Source organism: Dendrobates tinctorius, unplaced genomic scaffold, assembly GCF_039654945.1.
Source record: "Dendrobates tinctorius isolate UK_male_01 unplaced genomic scaffold, ASM3965494v1 ptg000029l, whole genome shotgun sequence".
NCBI lineage: Eukaryota > Metazoa > Chordata > Amphibia > Anura > Dendrobatidae > Dendrobates > Dendrobates tinctorius.
In genome coordinates this window covers 4,893,288-4,911,917 of record NW_027361697.1, presented here as the reverse complement: position 1 = coordinate 4,911,917, position 18,630 = coordinate 4,893,288, and the positions used below count along the sequence as shown (strand labels likewise).

At 47.4% G+C, this 18,630-nt stretch overlaps 1 protein-coding gene across 2 annotated transcripts in view; it reads right to left on the bottom strand.

Annotated features, from left to right (window-relative positions):
* The window catches only part of SHCBP1L (SHC binding and spindle associated 1 like), a 159,453-nt gene that overhangs the window by 75,862 nt on the left and 64,961 nt on the right, over window positions 1-18,630 (bottom strand). For both annotated transcript variants that reach the window (XM_073571334.1, XM_073571333.1), the window contains exon 7: window positions 11,670-11,823. In XM_073571334.1, the coding sequence (XP_073427435.1) occupies window positions 11,670-11,823 (154 nt within the window). The remainder of the gene's footprint in view (window positions 1-11,669; window positions 11,824-18,630) is intronic.

Below are 18,630 nucleotides of genomic sequence, written 5' to 3'. Positions count from 1 at the left end.
TATAAACGGCGTATGGGGTTTCCCATGTTAATCATTGGAGATGTCAATAATGTGATGGATGAAGGGTGGGATAGACATAAGAAAGATTCAAGCAAAGGTATTAAAAAACTGTCGAAGTTTGGGAATTATATGACGGAGATGGGGATGGTGGACCTCTGGAGGGTGAGGAATGAGAGCGTAGTTTGCTACTCCTGCTATTCGGCAACTTATGGCTCCCTCTCCAGGATTGACCTGGCACTGGGAAATGATTTAATGACGCGTATGGTCTGTGGAATTGAATATCTGCCGAGGGTGATTTCAGACCATAGGCCTATAGAGCTCTTGATTAGACGGGCAGGTGGGAGGCATGGACGGGGAGTGGGATGGAAATTGCACCCCTTGTGGCTTGAACATATTGATATGGATATCATTAAGAAGGAAATCACAGAGTACTGGCAGTTTAATGAGGAAAGTGTGGAGGGGCGGGTGGTGTGGGACGCAATGAAAGCTTTTCTGAGGGGTCTTCTTTTTAGGGAAATTTCTAGATGTAAATCCAGGACTAGGTTGGAAGATAAGGAGATCATAGAGGATTTGGAAAGAGCAGAAAGGGATATGGTGTCGGACCCATCAGAGATAACTAAATGTAGTTTAAAAGAAGCTCAGGAAGCGGTTAATAAGCTATATATAAAAAAGGCGGAGAGAAGAAGAGATTTTCAGAAAGTACAGTTTTTTGAGGATGGGGAAAGAGTGGGACACTTACTTTCGGTGGTAGCTGCTGCACAGAGGGAATCGGGGTATGTATACAAACTAAGAACGGGAGAGGGGACTGTATTGACGGAAGTAGAGGATATTTTAGGGGAGTTTAAAAGTTTTTATGAGCAGCTGTATACGTCAGGGGTGGGAGATATAATGGGGAATATTGAAAGTTTCCTGGGTGAGGCGAAACTGCCTAGGATTGGGGACGATGATAGGGGAAGGTTGGAGGAACCTATAACGGAGGAGGAGATTAGATCTGCTATTATGTCAATGGCTAACAACAAGGCTCCTGGGGCTGATGGACTCCCGGTTGAGATATATAAGAATTTAATGGACATCTCAGCGGCCAAATTAAAAAAAGTCTTTGAGGAGGCGTTAAGGGTGGGAGAGCTGCCGGTGTCCATGAGAGAGGCGATAATAGTAGTCATTTTAAAGGAAGGAAAGGACCCGGAATTGGCGGAATCGTATAGGCCAGTTTCATTGTTGTCGGCGGACGTTAAGATTTTGACTAAAGTTTTGGCCGGCCGGCTGGCAAGTGTGGTTCAGGGTTTGGTACATTCGGATCAGTCTGGCTTTATGCCAAATAAGTCTACAGCGATAAATCTACGTAGATTATTCTTGAACTTGCAGGTGCCGTCGGATAATGAAGGGAATAGAATTGTAGTTTCCTTGGATGCGCGTAAGGCGTTTGATAGTGTTGAATGGTGCTATCTTTGGGAAGTGTTGAGATCTTTTGGTTTTGGACCAATTTTTGTCTCGTGGGTGAGGTTATTGTATTTTTCTCCGACTGCTAGGGTGAGAGTTAATGGGGAGGTTTCTGGAAGTTTTGGTTTACATAGGGGGACTAGGGCAGGGGTGTCCGCTGTCGCCGCTGCTTTTTGCGTTGGCAGTAGAGCCCCTGGCGCAGACAATCAGGAACTCGACTTTGGTTAAGGGGTTCCGGTATGGTATGATAGAGGAGAAAACAGCCTTATACGCAGATGACATACTATTATTTTTAGAAAATTCTGGAGGGGCCTTGGAGGGGGCGATGAACATTCTTGGGGCATTTGGGGAGGTTTTGGGTCTGGAGATCAATTGGGCAAAGTCAAATATTTTGCTGGTAGATGAGGGAGGCGGGGAGATTCCGACGGCACTGGAGGGTAGTAGGTTGCCGGTGGTTCAGCGGTTCAAATATCTGGGAGTTCAGGTGTCCCTTCCTCTTTCGAGTTATATTGATTTAAATCTGTCCCCATTACTGGACAAATTTAGGAAGAAAGTAGGGGTGTGGTGCAGGTTGTGCCCCTCTGTGGTGGGTAGGATAAACCTGGCTAAAATGATTCTTATGCCCCAATTGTTATATATATTGCATAACTCCCCTGTCTGGCTGCCCCAAAGGTGGTTTCGTACCATTAACTCTATATTTCGAGACCTGGTATGGGGGAAAAAACAGCCAAGAATCAGGCTGGAACTCATGCAGAGGCCTAAAGATGGGGGGGGATTGGCTCTTCCGAATCCCTGGATTTATTTTTTGGCGGCACAGGGTCAGCAGTTAAGAGGATGGAGTGAGGAGAAAGGACTGGGTTCGGTTCAAAGGATTATGGTTTGGTTGGTGGGAAGGGACCCATTGGTTCAAGGTCTGGAGGCAGGGAATTTTGGGAAGCTGGGTGGGACCTATCCTACTTTGATGCTAATGCACAGAGTTTGGGAGGCAATTAAAAGGACAAGAGAAGTGGGAGCATTAACAAATCTCTCCCCAATTTGGAACAATGAAGTACTGTCTGTATTTGTTAAAATGGGGGAATTTAAAAATTGGATATCACTAGGTATACTATATGTGGATCAGATACAGGACGAACGGGGGTTATTGTCCTTTGAGACACTGCAGGGGAGGTATGGGTTGCGGGAGACCAGTAGGTTTCAATATGGACAGCTGAGACATGCCTATCAGGCGCAAAGTAAAATGGTTGATATGAAAATTTGTAGAGATATTCTGGTGGACTATGTATGTGTGGTGGGTGGAACGAAGGGGGTAGTTTCAAATATTTACAGGGATTTGTTACATACCTTTCTTAATAGATTTCCCATTAAAGCAAAAGAGAAATGGGAGGAAGAGGTGGGAAGGATAGAGGAGGATATATGGGAAGATATCATTGCATATATTCCTCAGTTATCATTAAGTGAGCCGGGTAGACTTTCACAATATTATGTACTTCACAGAGTATATAGAACTCCAGATAGGCTTTATAGGGCAGGGTTGAGACAGACTTCTTAATGTCCTTCGTGTCGGTCTGAGGGAGCGGGGATTCTGCATATGTTATGGCAATGTACGAGACTGAATGCATACTGGTTGGAGGTGGGAGAAGCAATTGGGAAATCGTATGGATGTACAATCACATGGGACCCTGTGGTATGCATTTTGGGTTATGTAGAGGAGATCCAAGTTCAAAATCATCATAAACTGGCCATAGCTAGATTATTGTATGTTGCACGTAAATTGATAGCCAGACACTGGTTGAGTGGAGAGCCGCCGACTCTGCGGGAATTTTATAGACAGTCTGATGTAGTTGTTAAAATGGAAAAGGATATTTATACGAAAAGGAAAAGTGTGAAATCTTTTGAATCACTTTGGAAACCATGGGTGGAGAGAAACTGATTCCGGAGGGATGCTGTTTAAACGTGTAAGCAATGGATGCTAATGTCTCATTATTGGATATTGAGGATTTAAGGGAGGGGGGGTGGAGGGAGGGAAATGGGGGATTGGTTTTATAATGTTTGTAAATATTTCTATGCTCCTTTTTTGGACACAATTGTGTGCAATGTCATTTTGAATCTTGTAAATAAAAATTATCTGATTTAAAAAAGAAGGTTGCAACAGAGAGACTAACGAGTTTCAAACTAGACTTTCTTAGACTCCGTTTTTTCCAGTCGGGTTTTGTAGTTTGTACATCATTTTTCATATTTTATGGATATTCAAATAAATTGGGGGACACAGGACCATGGGTGTTATGCTGCTGCCACTAGGAGGACACCAAGTGAAAACACAGAAAAGTTAACTCCTCCTCTGCAGTATACACCCGCCCACCGGCTGAGCTTGAACCAGTTCGGTAACAAAGCAGTAGGAGTTTCAAACAAATAACAGTAACAATAAATTATGCCAAAACTAAGAACGAAACAATAAGCCAATAGGCTATCAGGATGGGTGCTGTGTCCCCCAATGATTGGCTCGGAGAAAAGGATTTTACGGTGAGTACACAAAAATCCCTATTTCTCCTACGCCTCATTGGGGAACACAGGACCATGGGACGTCCTAAAGCAGTCCCTGGGTGGGAAACAACACAACTGCTAAAAACCCCATGTACCACTGGCTTACAGATGTGGTACTGCCGATTGCAGAATGCACATGCCAAGAGCTGCATCTGCTGAGGCCTAAAAATGTATGTGATAGAGCTATGTAAAAGTATGCAAGCTGGACCCAGTTGAAGCTTTGCAGGCCTATTCTGCTGACGATGTCGAATGGTCCAAGAGATGTCCATTGACCGAGCAGAATACGCCTTAATCCCTACTGGGAGAGGTGTGCCCTTGACACAGTAGGGGTCCTGAATAGCCGAGCAAATCCACTCGGTAAGGCCGGTTTCACATCTGCGCTTCAGGGCACAGCGATGGCCTGCGCACGGCCGCCGCTAAGCCCCGCCCCCTGCCGCGCCTCCGCCAGTAACTCCGCCTCCGGGCACATGACGCTGCATGCGTCCCCTATCACTGAGGACGCAGGCCGTGCGCAGTATGCGTTTTTGCGGCGCCTGCGTCCTTTTGACGGTGCGCCGACCAGCGCCAAATGCAACCTGTTGCAATTTGGTTGCGCTCGGCGCACCGTCAAAAGGACACAGGCGCCGCCAAACGCATACTGCACACGGCCTGCGCCCTCAGTGATAAAGATAGGGGACGCATGACGCATGCAGCGTCATGCACCCGGAGGCGGAGCTACCGGAGGAGGCGTGGCAGGGGCGGGGCTTAGCGGTGGCCATGCACAGGCCGTTGCTGCGCCCTGAAGCGCTAATATGAAACCGGCCTTAGTGTGGCGTTTGAAGTGGCTAGGGCCGTCCTATGCCCCTCTGGAAGTCCGAACATGACATCTGACTTGCGCATGGAAGATGTCCGCGAGATGTACCGTCTAAGAGCCCTAACCACATCCAGAGTGTGAAGAGCTTTCTCGATACAATGGACTGGTGCCGGACAGAATGAAGGCAAAACGATGTCGTCATGAAGGTGAAAAGGAAACAACTTTTGGCAGAAAAGATGGCGACGCCCTCAAAATTGCCTTGTCTTGCTGAAAAATCAGGAACGGAGGTTGGCAGGATAGAACCGCCAACTCAGAGACTTGCCTGATTGACGTAATTGCCACTAGGAGACAACCACTTTCCAAAGGAACAAAAGTTAGTGGCACATCCTGCAGTGGTTCGAAAGGGGATTCCCATAGAACTCCAAGGACCAAGTTAAAATCCAATAATTACAACAGTACTTTATATGGAGGTGCCACGCGGGAAACTACCTGAATGAACGGCTTCACCTGTAACCCGGTGGTAATCTTGCGTTGGAATAGAACTGACAAGGCTGAAAATTGCCCTTTGAGTGAACTAAGTGCGAAAAAAACGACTCCAATTCAGATTGCAGGAATTCCAAGATGGAAGGGATGGCGAACACCAGAGATCATCTATGGGCGTTTGCTTCATGAAAAGAAAGTTCTCCAGGTGCAATGAGAACTGCGCATGGACGTGGGTTGCCTAGGACTAATCATGGTGGAGATTACTGAATGAGAGAATCCAGCTTGGGCTAAAAACTAGGATTCAATGGCCCTGCCCTCAAAGACAGGGCCCCAGAGTTCTGGTGGTAACCCTGCAAGAGTAGATCCACATGATTTAGTAGTCACCAGGGAACATCAGCGACAAGTTGAACTAGTTCCACGTACCATGCCCGGCGCGGTCAGTCCAGCGCAACTAGGAACACTGGTATCTCCCTCTGTTCCAATGGTCTTGATGACCTTTGGGAGTAAAGTAAGAGGGGAAAAAAGTACGGGAACCGAAACCTGATGCCACGGCAGAACCAGAGTGTCTGCTCCGATGGTGCATGGATCATGTGATCGGGCAATGCACTGGGGAACTTTGTTGTTTAGCCTTGAGATCCAGAACCTGTGTCCCCCAGTGACAACAAATCTGCTGAAAGACTCCCGGGATGAAGAGACCATCCTCCCAAGGCGAGGCTCTGGCGACTGAGAAAAAAAATTTCGCCGCTCAATTCACTACGCTCAGGACGTGAATCGCCAAGATGGTCGAATGGTTGCTCTCTGCCCAACAGAGGATTTGACCCACTTCGTGCCTGGTCAACTAGCTGCAGGTACCCCCTTGACGGTTGATATACGCTATAGCCGTGGCGTTATCGGATTGGATCCTGATGGGGTGACCTGCGAGGAGACGATGAAAAAAAACTCGGTAGGGCCTGATGGAGAGAGGCGACACTCGAATGGACCAACGCCCATGTGCCGTGTGATGGCGAAAAAACTATACCCCAGCCAAGAGGACTGGCGTCGGTAGTCCCCTGACCAACGCACTGGGAGAAAAGACTTTCCTTGGTTCAAAGAGGACTACAGCGTTCACCACCTGAGAGTCTGCCTGACCCGCAGAGACAGACGGAACCGACGGTCGAGTACAGGTTCCTGTCCAAGTCAACAGCACAGCATGTTGCAAAGGGCAGAAATGGAATTGTGCGAACGGAACCGCTTCATCGGTACCATTTTCCCACAAATCCCCATGAAGAACTATATGGAGTGAGGAATCAGACGTAAAATAATTTGTGCTCCCTGTTGTAAGGCCAAGGCCTTTTCTGGAGGGAGAATGACCAATCCGCAGGAAGTGTCCTGGACTATTTCCAAGAAGGAAATCTGCTGAGCCGGTGATGGAGAAGACTTTTTAAGTCTATTTTTCCAGCCCAGGCGACACGGTATATCCACCGTGATACTTACGGACTCCTCACAGGCTGGAAGGGACGCCCCCTTGATCATTAGGTCATCCGGATACGGAAGTATCACCACTCCCCGAGTGTGAAGAATGGCCATGACTGCTGCCATGACCCTGGTGAAGATTCTGATGGCGGTGGAGAGACCGAAGGGCAAAGCAACGAACTGGAAATGTTCCCCCGTGAACTACGAAGTGTAGGAATCTGTTGATGTGGAGGAAAGATTGGGATGTGAAGATAAGCATCCCTGATGCTGATGGACGCCGGAAAACTCCCCTTTTTTCATGGAGGCAGCGGAGAGAATCCACTCTGAAGCGCCGTACCTTGGCAAAATGTTTTTAACAGCATTAGGCTTGGCAAAACATGTTTAACGGCATTAGGTCCAGTGTGGATCGCTGTCGGGGAAGAAGAAGAAGAAAAACTCTAGTTTGTATCCGGCAGACCCCAGCTCTCTGACCCACTCATCGTAGAAGACCGAGAGCCAGGCATGACGGAACGAACATAAATGTCCGCCTAATTTGTCGGTGCCCCCGGATGCCACAACAGGTCATTGTGTAGAGCATTTAAGGGATCTGACTCCCTTAGACCCAGACATCCCTGGAATGGATTTCTAGGTGCGACCAGGGCTGTATGAAATCTGGAAACCTCTGTTCCCACGCGGGGACCGTCCTGGCCCAGAAAAGAAAGTTGCAGAAGACCAACTGGAATTGTCAAGAGGTCTGTTGTTGAGTCCAAAACTGCTGTGCGGCCTTTGTTGAGGAAGGAATTTACTGTTCCCTCCGGTAGCAGCAGATATGCGACCCATCTGTTAAGGCAGAGAAGTTAACGATCTCTTGGAAGCAGAATCTGCTCGCCAATCTCGGAGCCATAGGGCTCATCGATGGAGACTGCATTTACAGCTACCTGTGGAGTGCAATCGGCTACCTCTAAAGAAGCGTCACCTACGAAGTCCCCGGCCTGAGCTATCTAACTAGGGAGTTTGGCTGCCTCCGGGGGAAGATTGCTATCCTGAATGGTTGCCCCCGGCCTGGTCAACCCCTCTGTCCAAGCAACCATCATAGCCTTAGCCACCCAAGTCGCGGCAACAGATGGAAAAATTGTCGCTCCGGAAGCCTCGAAGGCTGAGCGAGCAAGGTAGTCAATTTGACAGTCAGTAGGTTCCTGACTGCGGATAGGGGTATGGATGCAAGGCGAGAATCACCGAAGGGGACTGTAGCCAATCATTCATTAGATTTTGAGCAAAAGGCTATTTAGACTCAATAGGCTGTTAACCTGCGAATCTGGCCGGTCCCTATGTCTCTGGACAATGTCCTTTGACTCAGGATACAGGACTCTAAAGATTTTGTATCAGTCAATGCCTGATGAAGAGACCTGAGTAGTCTCGAAAGCTTGCAATGTGTTACCATATTTTCAGTTAGCCATTAAAAGGTATCAACCACTGAGGACTCTCATTTCTGAATATTTTTCTTTGACTCAGGATGAATGGAGACTACTTTGTGAACATGTGTAGTCTTGTTAAAGGACAAAACGTGGTCCGGAGCAGAAATATTTTCCTCGTCCACCCTCAGTGTCTTGTTGACCGGCCCTATAAAATAATCAAGTGACTCTTGATAATTTGGGGCATCATAAATACAAGCTCCTTACAGATGTTGGTGGGATCTGAACTCAGGACCCCAGTGCTGCAAGGCTGCAGTGCTAGCCACTGAGCCACCGTGCTGCCCCATGGGCCAATGACGTGTCAGCCTCGCATTCAGAGTCAGGAGAGGGAGAACGAGAGATGGAACTTGCAGACGCCGAAGCGTGAGCATGATCAGAGGACACGTCACGTGTCCTTTTTTTTTTTGTTAGAAAACCTCAGGGTCTCTTTTCCGAGTACAACCCCTGCTGGCAGACTGTCCCAACTGTCACCAGAGCCCTCCGCGTTTTCCTGACTTAAAAAGAATGCCCGGAGAGAGGGTATTGCTTCGGTCATGGAATCCATAGACCGTAACAGACTCAGCGGAATCGGTGGCGGCGCGCACCTTTTGGCAGATTCTGTGTCACAATCCATGTATAATGGAATATTGAGAGCCCGGGGCAAGGCTGTAGTAAAAACACTGTGTGTCTGTTAGCCTTTTGGACTTGAGACATAGTGTACCCATAGAGGCTGTAGGCAGAATATGTTGCCACATATTGCAGAGAAAGTGTATAGCACTTTGCCGAGAAGGGGTTAATGTCACCTGCTGAGGCGCAGTACAGGTTACCCAGGTCCTGTTCTTGTGTCCCCAGAGGAGAAGGGTGCCTTTGCGATCCTTTCTCAAAACTTGCTGACTCCTTCCAGCGTTACTGCCAGCGCTGCCGATTAATGCCATCCTCAGCCGTCAGGAAACAGGCTGAGAGAAAAAATTATGGCCCCCGAGAATAGGAGAGCGCTTCTCGTTCAGGATGAGAAGCGCCAGAAACGTGGGCCGGAACACTCGCGGTGGGCAGAGCTAAGTAACTGCCCGACTAGAAGCCGGGAGCTAAATTTCTGACGGCCGCCGGCGATGCGCGTCGGCTGAGGGGCGGACCACGGCCGGACACCAGATCATCGCTCCCTCTCCTCCCCAGGGACCAGGACCCACTGCCTCTTGCGCGGACATGTCGGCACGGAGACCTGCCGCCTATGATCAGCGCTGCTCCCTGTCATACTCACGGAGGTGGTGTAGCAGAGCTGGAGCTGCGCCGTCAGTAAAGATATAGTCCTCAATCGATCCTTCCTTTAGACAGGGGGATGGAGAGGTTGCCGCCTGTATTGCAGTCCATTCAGGGGGTCTGGTCCGTGAAGTAGTGGAACTGCAGCGCCATTACACGGAGATGTGGGGAAATCGGGACCGTGCAGGAACCGTTGCCCATAAGTGAGCCCAGGTATGCCCCAGTCGTTGCAGGAGAGGGTACGGGGAGGTATACTCCGCGTTCTCGCCTGTTGATGGTTCGGGGGAGATCAGACCCTAGAAAGGATCCATCGCCCCCTTCACGCCGTTAAATAAAAATTTACAGAAAAAAATTAAAAATGAAAATAAAAACGTTGGCCTCCTACAGACACTAAGCAAGAACTGGTTCAACCTCAGCCGGTGGACGGGTGTATACTGCAGAGGAGGAGTTAACGTTTCTGTGTTTTCACTTTGTGTCCTCCTAGTGGCAGCAGCATAACACCCATGGTCCTGTGTCCCCCAATGAGGCGTAGGAGAAAGGAAGAAAATCAAATGCCTACGCAAGATTTGCTAAGAGCCTGCAGTTACACCAGCTGTTGCAAATCATATTATAACGCCTACAAGGGGGTGACAACATGATTAGTGGGATGACTTGTCCATGAAAACCAATAACCCCCTCGACTAGTCTGACTAACATATCGCAATCAGATTTATAAGAAAAAAAAAATGTTGCCACATAAAAGGCGTTCCCAACTTATAAAACATCCAACTTCTGAAACCTCGGATGTTAAAAAATAAATAAATATACTTAGGCCAAATACTTTATTCTGCCGTTGCGAGCTGCATCTCCTGCCCCTTCGCTGTGCGTCATAAGGTCGAATCATCATTGCATGGTCCAGCATGGAAACAGCCGGAAGTCCTATCCTATAATGAACAGGCCAGACATGCTTATATGTCGCTGCGCATCATACGGTTGTGATGTTGCGACCTTCTAATGCACAGTAAACTTCGAAGCTTGGACGCCAGAGATACGGCGCGCCTAGTGAGCAATGGGTTGGCCGCAGTTAGGTGAGTATTAGTTGTTTGTTTTTTTTGTTCTTTTTCCTGGCCCCATTCCAACTGACATACAAAACTAGGTTACAAACAAAGCGACTGAACGAATCTAGTTTGCAACCCATGGGCTTGCCTGTAGTGCAATCGAATATACAGTATAAAAGGCATGTTAGGAGGAATAAATACATGGGGGCAGTTTGGGGGACATGGGGAGCTATCAGGTTCCCTTTAAGATTGGAATTTTCAAATATCATCACTACATTTTGTCCACATGTAAGCAGTGTCAGTTTCCTATCCCTATGGTTCTCCCTATGGTTAAGCCTTTAAAGATTACAGAAATATCTACTTATTTTCTCATATTTTAAAATGCATACCATCCCACACATGCTTTTCTATACACGGGACTACCTCATTCTGTACAGGCAACTGATGATTACATACACAACAAATGAAGTGCCTAGGTGGGTTGAAATTACTGTGCTGTCAGGCCCACTCCCAAGCACATCGTTGTACTGCATAAAGTTTGCTGAACTACAGTCGCATTCCATCACATAATGGGAGGTTTAGCCATTGTATATTTTTTAATATGCAACTAATCTAAATCAACCCAAAATTAACCAAAAACAGTGTCTCATAGCCATTGACCAGAAGCTCACACAGGTCAATTACTAATCAGTCATCTGATGCCAGATCACCACAATTCAATTATTTGGTCACATCACATAACTGTAGAAAATGACAAGAACCGCACTTTCAAATATTATATACATTCATCTACAGCAACTAAGCAAAACCTAATTAACAGAACATAAGAGTCTTAGTTAACATTTTGATCACAAGGTATAAACTCCAGTCCATGTCACGGCAAACCTTTTACTAGTTCCCCAACATGCCAGGCGACCACTGTTACCATGTCAACAAGGGTTTGCTCAGGTCAAGTAGATCAATGTATAATATCTGGATGCGTGATCCATGTCGTTTTCTAAAGTTATTGTATATTATATGCAATTATTTTGGTCAAATAATGAGAGGGTTCATGGTTAATGTAGCTTGAAGCAGATGATAATCTTTTGCGGTTCCAGAAATACCATGCATGTTTGGACAGGTGATGCATTTTTAAAAGTACCTACCGTATTACAGGGTGATTGTAGATTGACTAGGCAAACATGAAAGAAGACTATATAAAGGACAAAGATTATATATTAGACTTGCAAGCTTCACCTTTAATAGTGATGTCATCTGTCAACATAGCCATAGCTTCAGACTTATATTCCCCAGGGAAAATTATCACAGTATCTCCACAATAACTATTCTCCAAAGCAGTATCCAAATTATTGTGTTGCTGAATTAGTGTGTTTGGAGAATATTCTTTCAGCTATAAAAAAATAAATAATTGACCAAATGTAAATAATAGAGAAGATAACCGAAAATATCTTAAGAATCTAAAAAGTTCAGTTATAATCACTCTTTCTGCAATGGTGCGGTCACACAACTAGATTTTGGTCTAAATGCGGTCTGTGAAAAAAAATAACCTCTCATGAATAACACACTAACCAATGTCATTCAATTGGGCTGTTCACATGACTTAAAAGCCTTAACCAGATCAAGGCGGTGGAGAGAGCACTAATAGGGATGATATGGAGATAGGCAAATAGGAGGGATGATGTCCTCATTGATTGTGAAGGCAGAGACCACCTTTGGAAGAAAAGATTACTTGGGGAGCAAGACCACCTTGTCCTGAGGAGAATAAGGAACGGAGGAAAGGGAAGCTCAGACACCCTGCGTATGGAAATTATGTATGGACACAAGAAATGCCACCTTTCACAAAAGGAACATGGAGATGTTGCAGAGAGGCTCAAAGGAGATTCGTGGAGTGCAGACAGAACAAGGATAAGGTCCAAAGCTCCACTGGATGCCTGAGAGGAGAGGTAAAATTAGCTACTCGCTGAAGGACGGTCTTACATGGAACTTATCCCCAGGTTTTCCCAATTTAAACTAAAGCCGCCACCCTTAACTGCTCTATTACTGTAGTCCATCAACCTGTGTTTAAGCCCCCAACTCTCCCTGCATATGCCAAAAAATACCTGTAATACTGCTGGTATACAACGTGGTCCGGTCCTATGGGTGCCTTCCCCCCCCTTTTCTCGGTGCCTCCTCCTGACTTGATTGATGTGAATGATGCATCTTACGTTGTCCACAGATCATCGCAAATCTTGTACCTGCGCAGATGTTCTATGTTCTGCGCCGGCTTCACCTCCATGTAAATAGGCCCCGGCACATTATAGGACTTATTATATAGAGCTTGGAACGTCTGTGCATTAACTGTGCAGGTAGAAGATTTGCGGTGATTTTCCAAATCTTCCAACTTGATGCACTCCAGTTTTAAACTTTCCATTTTCCATTGACAAAATGTAAAGCTAAAACGGTAGTACATCAAATTGAGCTAAGAGTACTGCCCCTAAAACGGAAACAATTCAGCTCAGAACCATCATGCAATAAGTAGATGATACATGAGATTTTCATATGCAAATTAAACACTCCAGCTCGGAAAAGACAGAGCTTCTCTGGTGGAAGAAACATAAGACCCACCCAGGTGGCGAAGGTCATGCTAGAAATTCCAGGCACTGGAATTGCATTAGAAATGTCTCTGTCACTTGATGATTCAAGCAAAGAGCACCGATTAATGCAAGTTGATTTTTAGATTGGACATATTCTGCTCCCTTTATAAAGCCCTTCACCAAAAGATTGTCCACATAGGTGATTGTTGCCATCTCCCTAGCATGGAAGAGCAACATTAGGGAAGCATGCATGCCAGTCAAAGGGGAGTGCAGCAAAAGGAAGATAAAAAGAATGATCAGTGAAGCAAAAGAAACACTAATGGAACTTGGTGATGGGTATGTAAAGATACCTGCTGCATACATCTATTGAACAGAGGAATTCTAGTTACAGAGATGCAACTACAGAGTGAAGGGAGTCCATGTGATGTCTTCCTACAAATACAAACCTCTTGAGCCTGCTCCAAGTCCAAAATGGGTCCATTGTAGGATAACACAGCTGCAGCTCCGATCTTTGTTGACAGGTTGCGGTGGAAGTTCTGACTACAACGCTTGCAACCTCAGAAATCAAAATCACTGTACTAAGAGATCATATCGATGTAGACACCACAAAACCACAGGGTCTACAGTGGTCAAATATGCTGTAATCATGACATTAAACTTGCCACTTGTCAAAAAATAGTGGGTATGTGTCATGACTCTTGTCGGGTGTACCAAGACCAGGGGCTCCTTCTCTGTCCCTAAAGCTAGCGACACCCTAGCTCACCCTATTCCCCAAATTAATTCTGATGGTGAAGATGCCGGGCCATGTACCTAGCCTTAGCTCCTGAATCCACCCTCAGTCTTTACCCCTCCCACAGCCAGGGAAGAGGGGGGTAGTAATGTACTGTAATACACCAACCAGACTAACAAGACAATACGAACAGGGGTAATGAAAAATACCATACATACAAATATATTCACACATGCAACAGAAGAATTTAACCAAAGTAGGGGAAGAACGGGAATCACACACTCAAAACCTAGCAACAGTCACTGATAAATCCACCAAACTCCTTCAATAATAACCACTACCAACAAGCACAGCCATGCAGCAAAAGTTATCTCTGACAATAAGTGCTAGCCAGGGCCCAGATTATATAGGAGATGGGAGAGGCTAACAGTGGACAGCTGAGCCTTAATGCAGGAAAGCTTCCAGGAGCTCTCAATTGAGCAGATTAACCCCTGCACCGCTAAAAGAAACTTACATCATTTAATATGAAAGCGAAGTGCTTCTAATCAGTGCAGGAGTAGGAGAAATCAGACGCTGCGGTCTTCTAGATCCTCTCTGTCGTGGAAAACCTGTGACAGTACGGTAGCAGCAGGGGGGCATTACTGCACTTGTGGAGGGCAAGTTAAGCTAATTTTGCTATTTTTACACTGGGGAAAGTGTTAGTGATTAAATGAATGAGGCTAGGCTCACATTAGCGTTTGAGTCCGCAGCATGGTGCTGCGGACTTCTTTCCTTAAGCTCTGCCTACCTCCGCATGAGTCCTGCGTACCTATCTTTAACATTGTGTATGCAGGGACATGCGTTGGATGCGGATGTGTCTGCGTGTGTCGTTTAGACGTGTCAGCCGAACGCTAGTATATGCAACATGTTGCGTTCGGAGGGCACTTCAAATCGACGCATGCGGATGCATCCGCATACAACGTATGTCCCTGCGTACACAATGCTATATGCAAGCATTATCCAACCCTTGTTCGAAATTTCAAGACAAAACGTTCTTTATATTTTTGAATGGAAAGTTCGGTGGGATTCAGCTATTAATCTGTGTCCAATCCTGTCCTTCTGTTCTAAGGAGAAAAGAATAGTTGTAAATGAAGGAAACAGTTTAGCTCGCTTTATTTACTACTTACCATAGCCAATTCTGTTTAATATTTTTAGTAAGATTATAATAATTTATTGTAAACTATAACGATAAAGAAGGAGATGCCTTTTCTGTAACACTGATGATGGACATCACAAACTATTTTTATTGAGCACGTGTTCATTCTCAAAAGGAGGAACACTCGGCTGAGCAAGTGTACCCTTTCATTCTGGCAATTGATGGTGGTCTCCGCAACTAGCCCCTAATTAATTAAAACTTCTGACAATTCTCTGCAACTACTTTAAAGTGTATGTGTAATCTTATTGTATTATTGAGTGAACTCATCATGGCACAACATCAAAGTATTCTTCTAGATTAAAGACTTGGCAATAATACGCAAAAGATGGATTTTTGGTTCTTACCGTAAAATCTCTTTCTTGGAGCCTTCATTGGGGGACACAGAATACCATGGGTGTATGCTGCTGCTGCTAGGAGGCTGACACTATGCAAAAACAATGAAATTAGCTCCTCCCCGGCAGTATACACCCACCGACAGGCACCAAGCACCTCAGTTGGTGAAAAAGCAGTAGGAGAAGCAACGAGAAAAAACTCGAACCATATGTACCAACCCAACAGGGGACTCTAAGACCCAACACGGTACAACTGAAAAAGGGAGGGTGCTGTGTCCCCCAATGAAGGCTCCAAGAAAGAGATTTTACGGTAAGAACCAAAAATCCATCTTTCTTTATCGCCTTATTGGGGGACACAGAATACCATGGGACGTCCCAAAGCAGTCCCAAGGGTGGGAACAGCAAAAAGGAACGAAAGTAACCGAAAGGCTCAGGTCGGCCGGTGAGCCACCGCCGCCTGCAGAACCTTCCTACCAACCACAGCATCAGACGAGGCCTGGGTATGAACCCTGTAGAACCTCGTGAAGGTGTGCAAAGATGACCAGGTTGCAGCCTTGCAAATTTGCATGGCCGAAGCCTGGTGACGAGCAGCCCACGAAGCTGCCACAGCCCGGGTGGAATGAGCTCTTACTCCCGGAGGGGGCCGCTTTTCCTGAAGACGATACGCTTCCAGAATGGTAGAACGAATCCAGCGAGCGATCGTGGATTTGGAAGCCGGAAGGCCCTTCTGGCGACCTTCAGAGATGATTAGCAAGGAATCGGACAGACGGAAGGAAGAGGTCCTGGCAAGATAGACACGCAGGGCTCTAACTACGTCCAGTTTGTGGAGAGACTTCTCAAGAGGATGAGATGGAGCCGGACAAAAAGAAGGAAGGACGATATCCTCATTGATATGGAAAGCGGAAACCACCTTTGGAAGAAAAGAAGGAACGGGCCTGAGGACGGCTTTGTCCTGATGGAGAATGAGGTAAGGGGAACGACATGACAAGGCCGCCAATTCAGAAACTCTTCTGATGGATGAAATGGCGATCAAAAAGGTGACCTTCCAAGAGAGAAGGGACAAAGGAATGTCCTGGAGAGGCTCGAACGGCGCCTTCTGGAGCGCGTTAAGAACGAGGTTGAGATCCCACGGGTCTATTGGCGAATGATGAGGGGGAGCCACGTGGGAAACCCCTTGTAGAAAGGTCTTGACCTGTGGTAGAGAAGCTAGCTCTCTTTGGAAGAGGATAGAGAGAGCGGAAACCTGGCCCTTGAGCGTACTGAGGGACAGACCCGCGTCTAACCCAGCTTGAAGAAAACCTAGGATAGACGGGATAGAAAACGACATTGGGAAGACTTTTCTATCATCGCACCAACGGAAAAAAGCCTTCCAGTACCTATAGTAAATGCGGGAAGAGGCTGGTTTCCTGGCTCTGATCATAGTTTGAATAACCTGACTGGACAGACCTGATTCCTTTAGAATTGCGGTCTCAATGGCCATGCCGTCAAACTCAGAGACTGAGAATTCTCAGGGTAAAGGGGGCCTTGCGAGAGAAGGTCTGGACGGTCCGGAAGCCTCCAGGGAACGTCCGCGAGCATGTTGACCAGCTCTGCGTACCAAGGCCGTCTTGGCCAATCTGGAGCAAATAGAATCACTGGTACGCCTTCCGATTTTATCTTTTTTACCACCCGAGGGATCAATGCCAGAGGCGGGAACAAATACGGAAGTTGAAACTGGGACCACGGAGTCACCAGTGCGTCGCATGCGACGGCTAGAGGGTCCCTGGACCTGGCTACGAACTGCGGTACCTTGTGGTTCATCCGAGATGCCATGAGATCGACATCCGGGGTGCCCCAACGGTCGCATATCTGAGAGAAAACCGCGGGGTGCAGGGACCATTCGCCGGACGCTAGGCCCTGGCGACTCAGAAAGTCGGCTGCCCAATTTTCCACCCCTGGAATATGGACGGCAGAGATTGTCGGAACGTAACGTTCTGCCCAGCGGAATATCTTGGCCACTTCTGACATTACCTGTTTGCTGCGCGTACCCCCCTGATGGTTTATGTACGCCACGGCCGTGGCATTGTCCGACTGAATGCGGACCGGCTTGCCGGAAAGGAGGGGCTGCCAGTGAAGAAGGGCCAGGAAAATCGCCCTGATCTCCAAAAGATTGATTGGAAGGAGAGACTCCTGTGGCTTCCAGCGTCCTTGGGCCGCTTTCTGATGGAACACGGCTCCCCATCCTAGAAGGCTCGCATCGGTGGTGATGATTTGCCACTGAGGAGGAAGGAAGGACCTCCCTTGGAGAACTGACGCTGGCCGTAGCCACCAAGTGAGAGACTGCCTCACTCTGGGAGGAAGCCGAATAGGACGGTCCAAGGACATCGTGGTCTTGTCCCAGGCTGAAAGCAGAGACAGCTGGAGAGGGCGAAGGTGGTACTGCGCAAAGGGCACTGCCTCCATGGAGGCCACCATCTTCCCCAGGACCTTCATGCCGAACCGAATGGGAATGGGAGCAGGCCTCTTGAGAGATTTGATGCACTTGGACAGAGTTGTAAATTTTTCCTTTGGAAGAAAAACACGGGCTGGCTCCGTGTCGAATTCCATACCCAGAAAGGTCAGACGCTGGGTGGGGACCAGAATGGACTTCTCCTTGTTGACTAGCCAACCTAGGCGGCTGAGAGTGTCCAGGGTTATCTGAAGGCTCCGGAGACAGTCCTGGCGAGACGAACCCTTGATCAAAAGATCGTCCAGATAAGGGATGATGAGGATCCCTCTGGAGCGAAGGATGGCCATCACAGTCGCCATCACCTTCGTGAAAACCCGGGGCGCTGAAGCCAGGCCGAAAGGAAGAGCTGTGAACTGAAAGTGGTCTCCCTGAAACGCAAATCGAAGATACTTCTGATGTTGCACACATATTGGAATGTGGAGATAGGCATCCCGAATGTCCACCGAGCAGAGAAATTCCCCGGGCTCCATGGAAGCAATCACCGACCGAAGAGACTCCATCCTGAAATGGAGAATCTTCACGTGGCGATTGAGCAATTTGAGGTCCAGAATAGGACGAAGAGAGCCGTCTTTCTTCGGGACTACAAAGAGATTGGAGTAGAACCCGGAAAACCGTTCGTCTGAGGGAACGGGAACAATGACTCCGGCGGAAAGAAGGGAGGAAATGGCCTGCAGAAAACCCGGAATCTGGGCCCGCTGTCGCGGAGGCCGAGACCGGAAAAACCGTCTGTTCGGGAGTGAAGCAAATTCGATTTTGTAACCGGATGCGACGAGTTCTCTGACCCAAGCGTCGTCTACAACGGACAGCCAAGCATCCGCGAAAAAGGAAAGTCTGCCGCCCACCCTGGAAGAAATTCCAGGTGGGGGTGACCCGTCACTT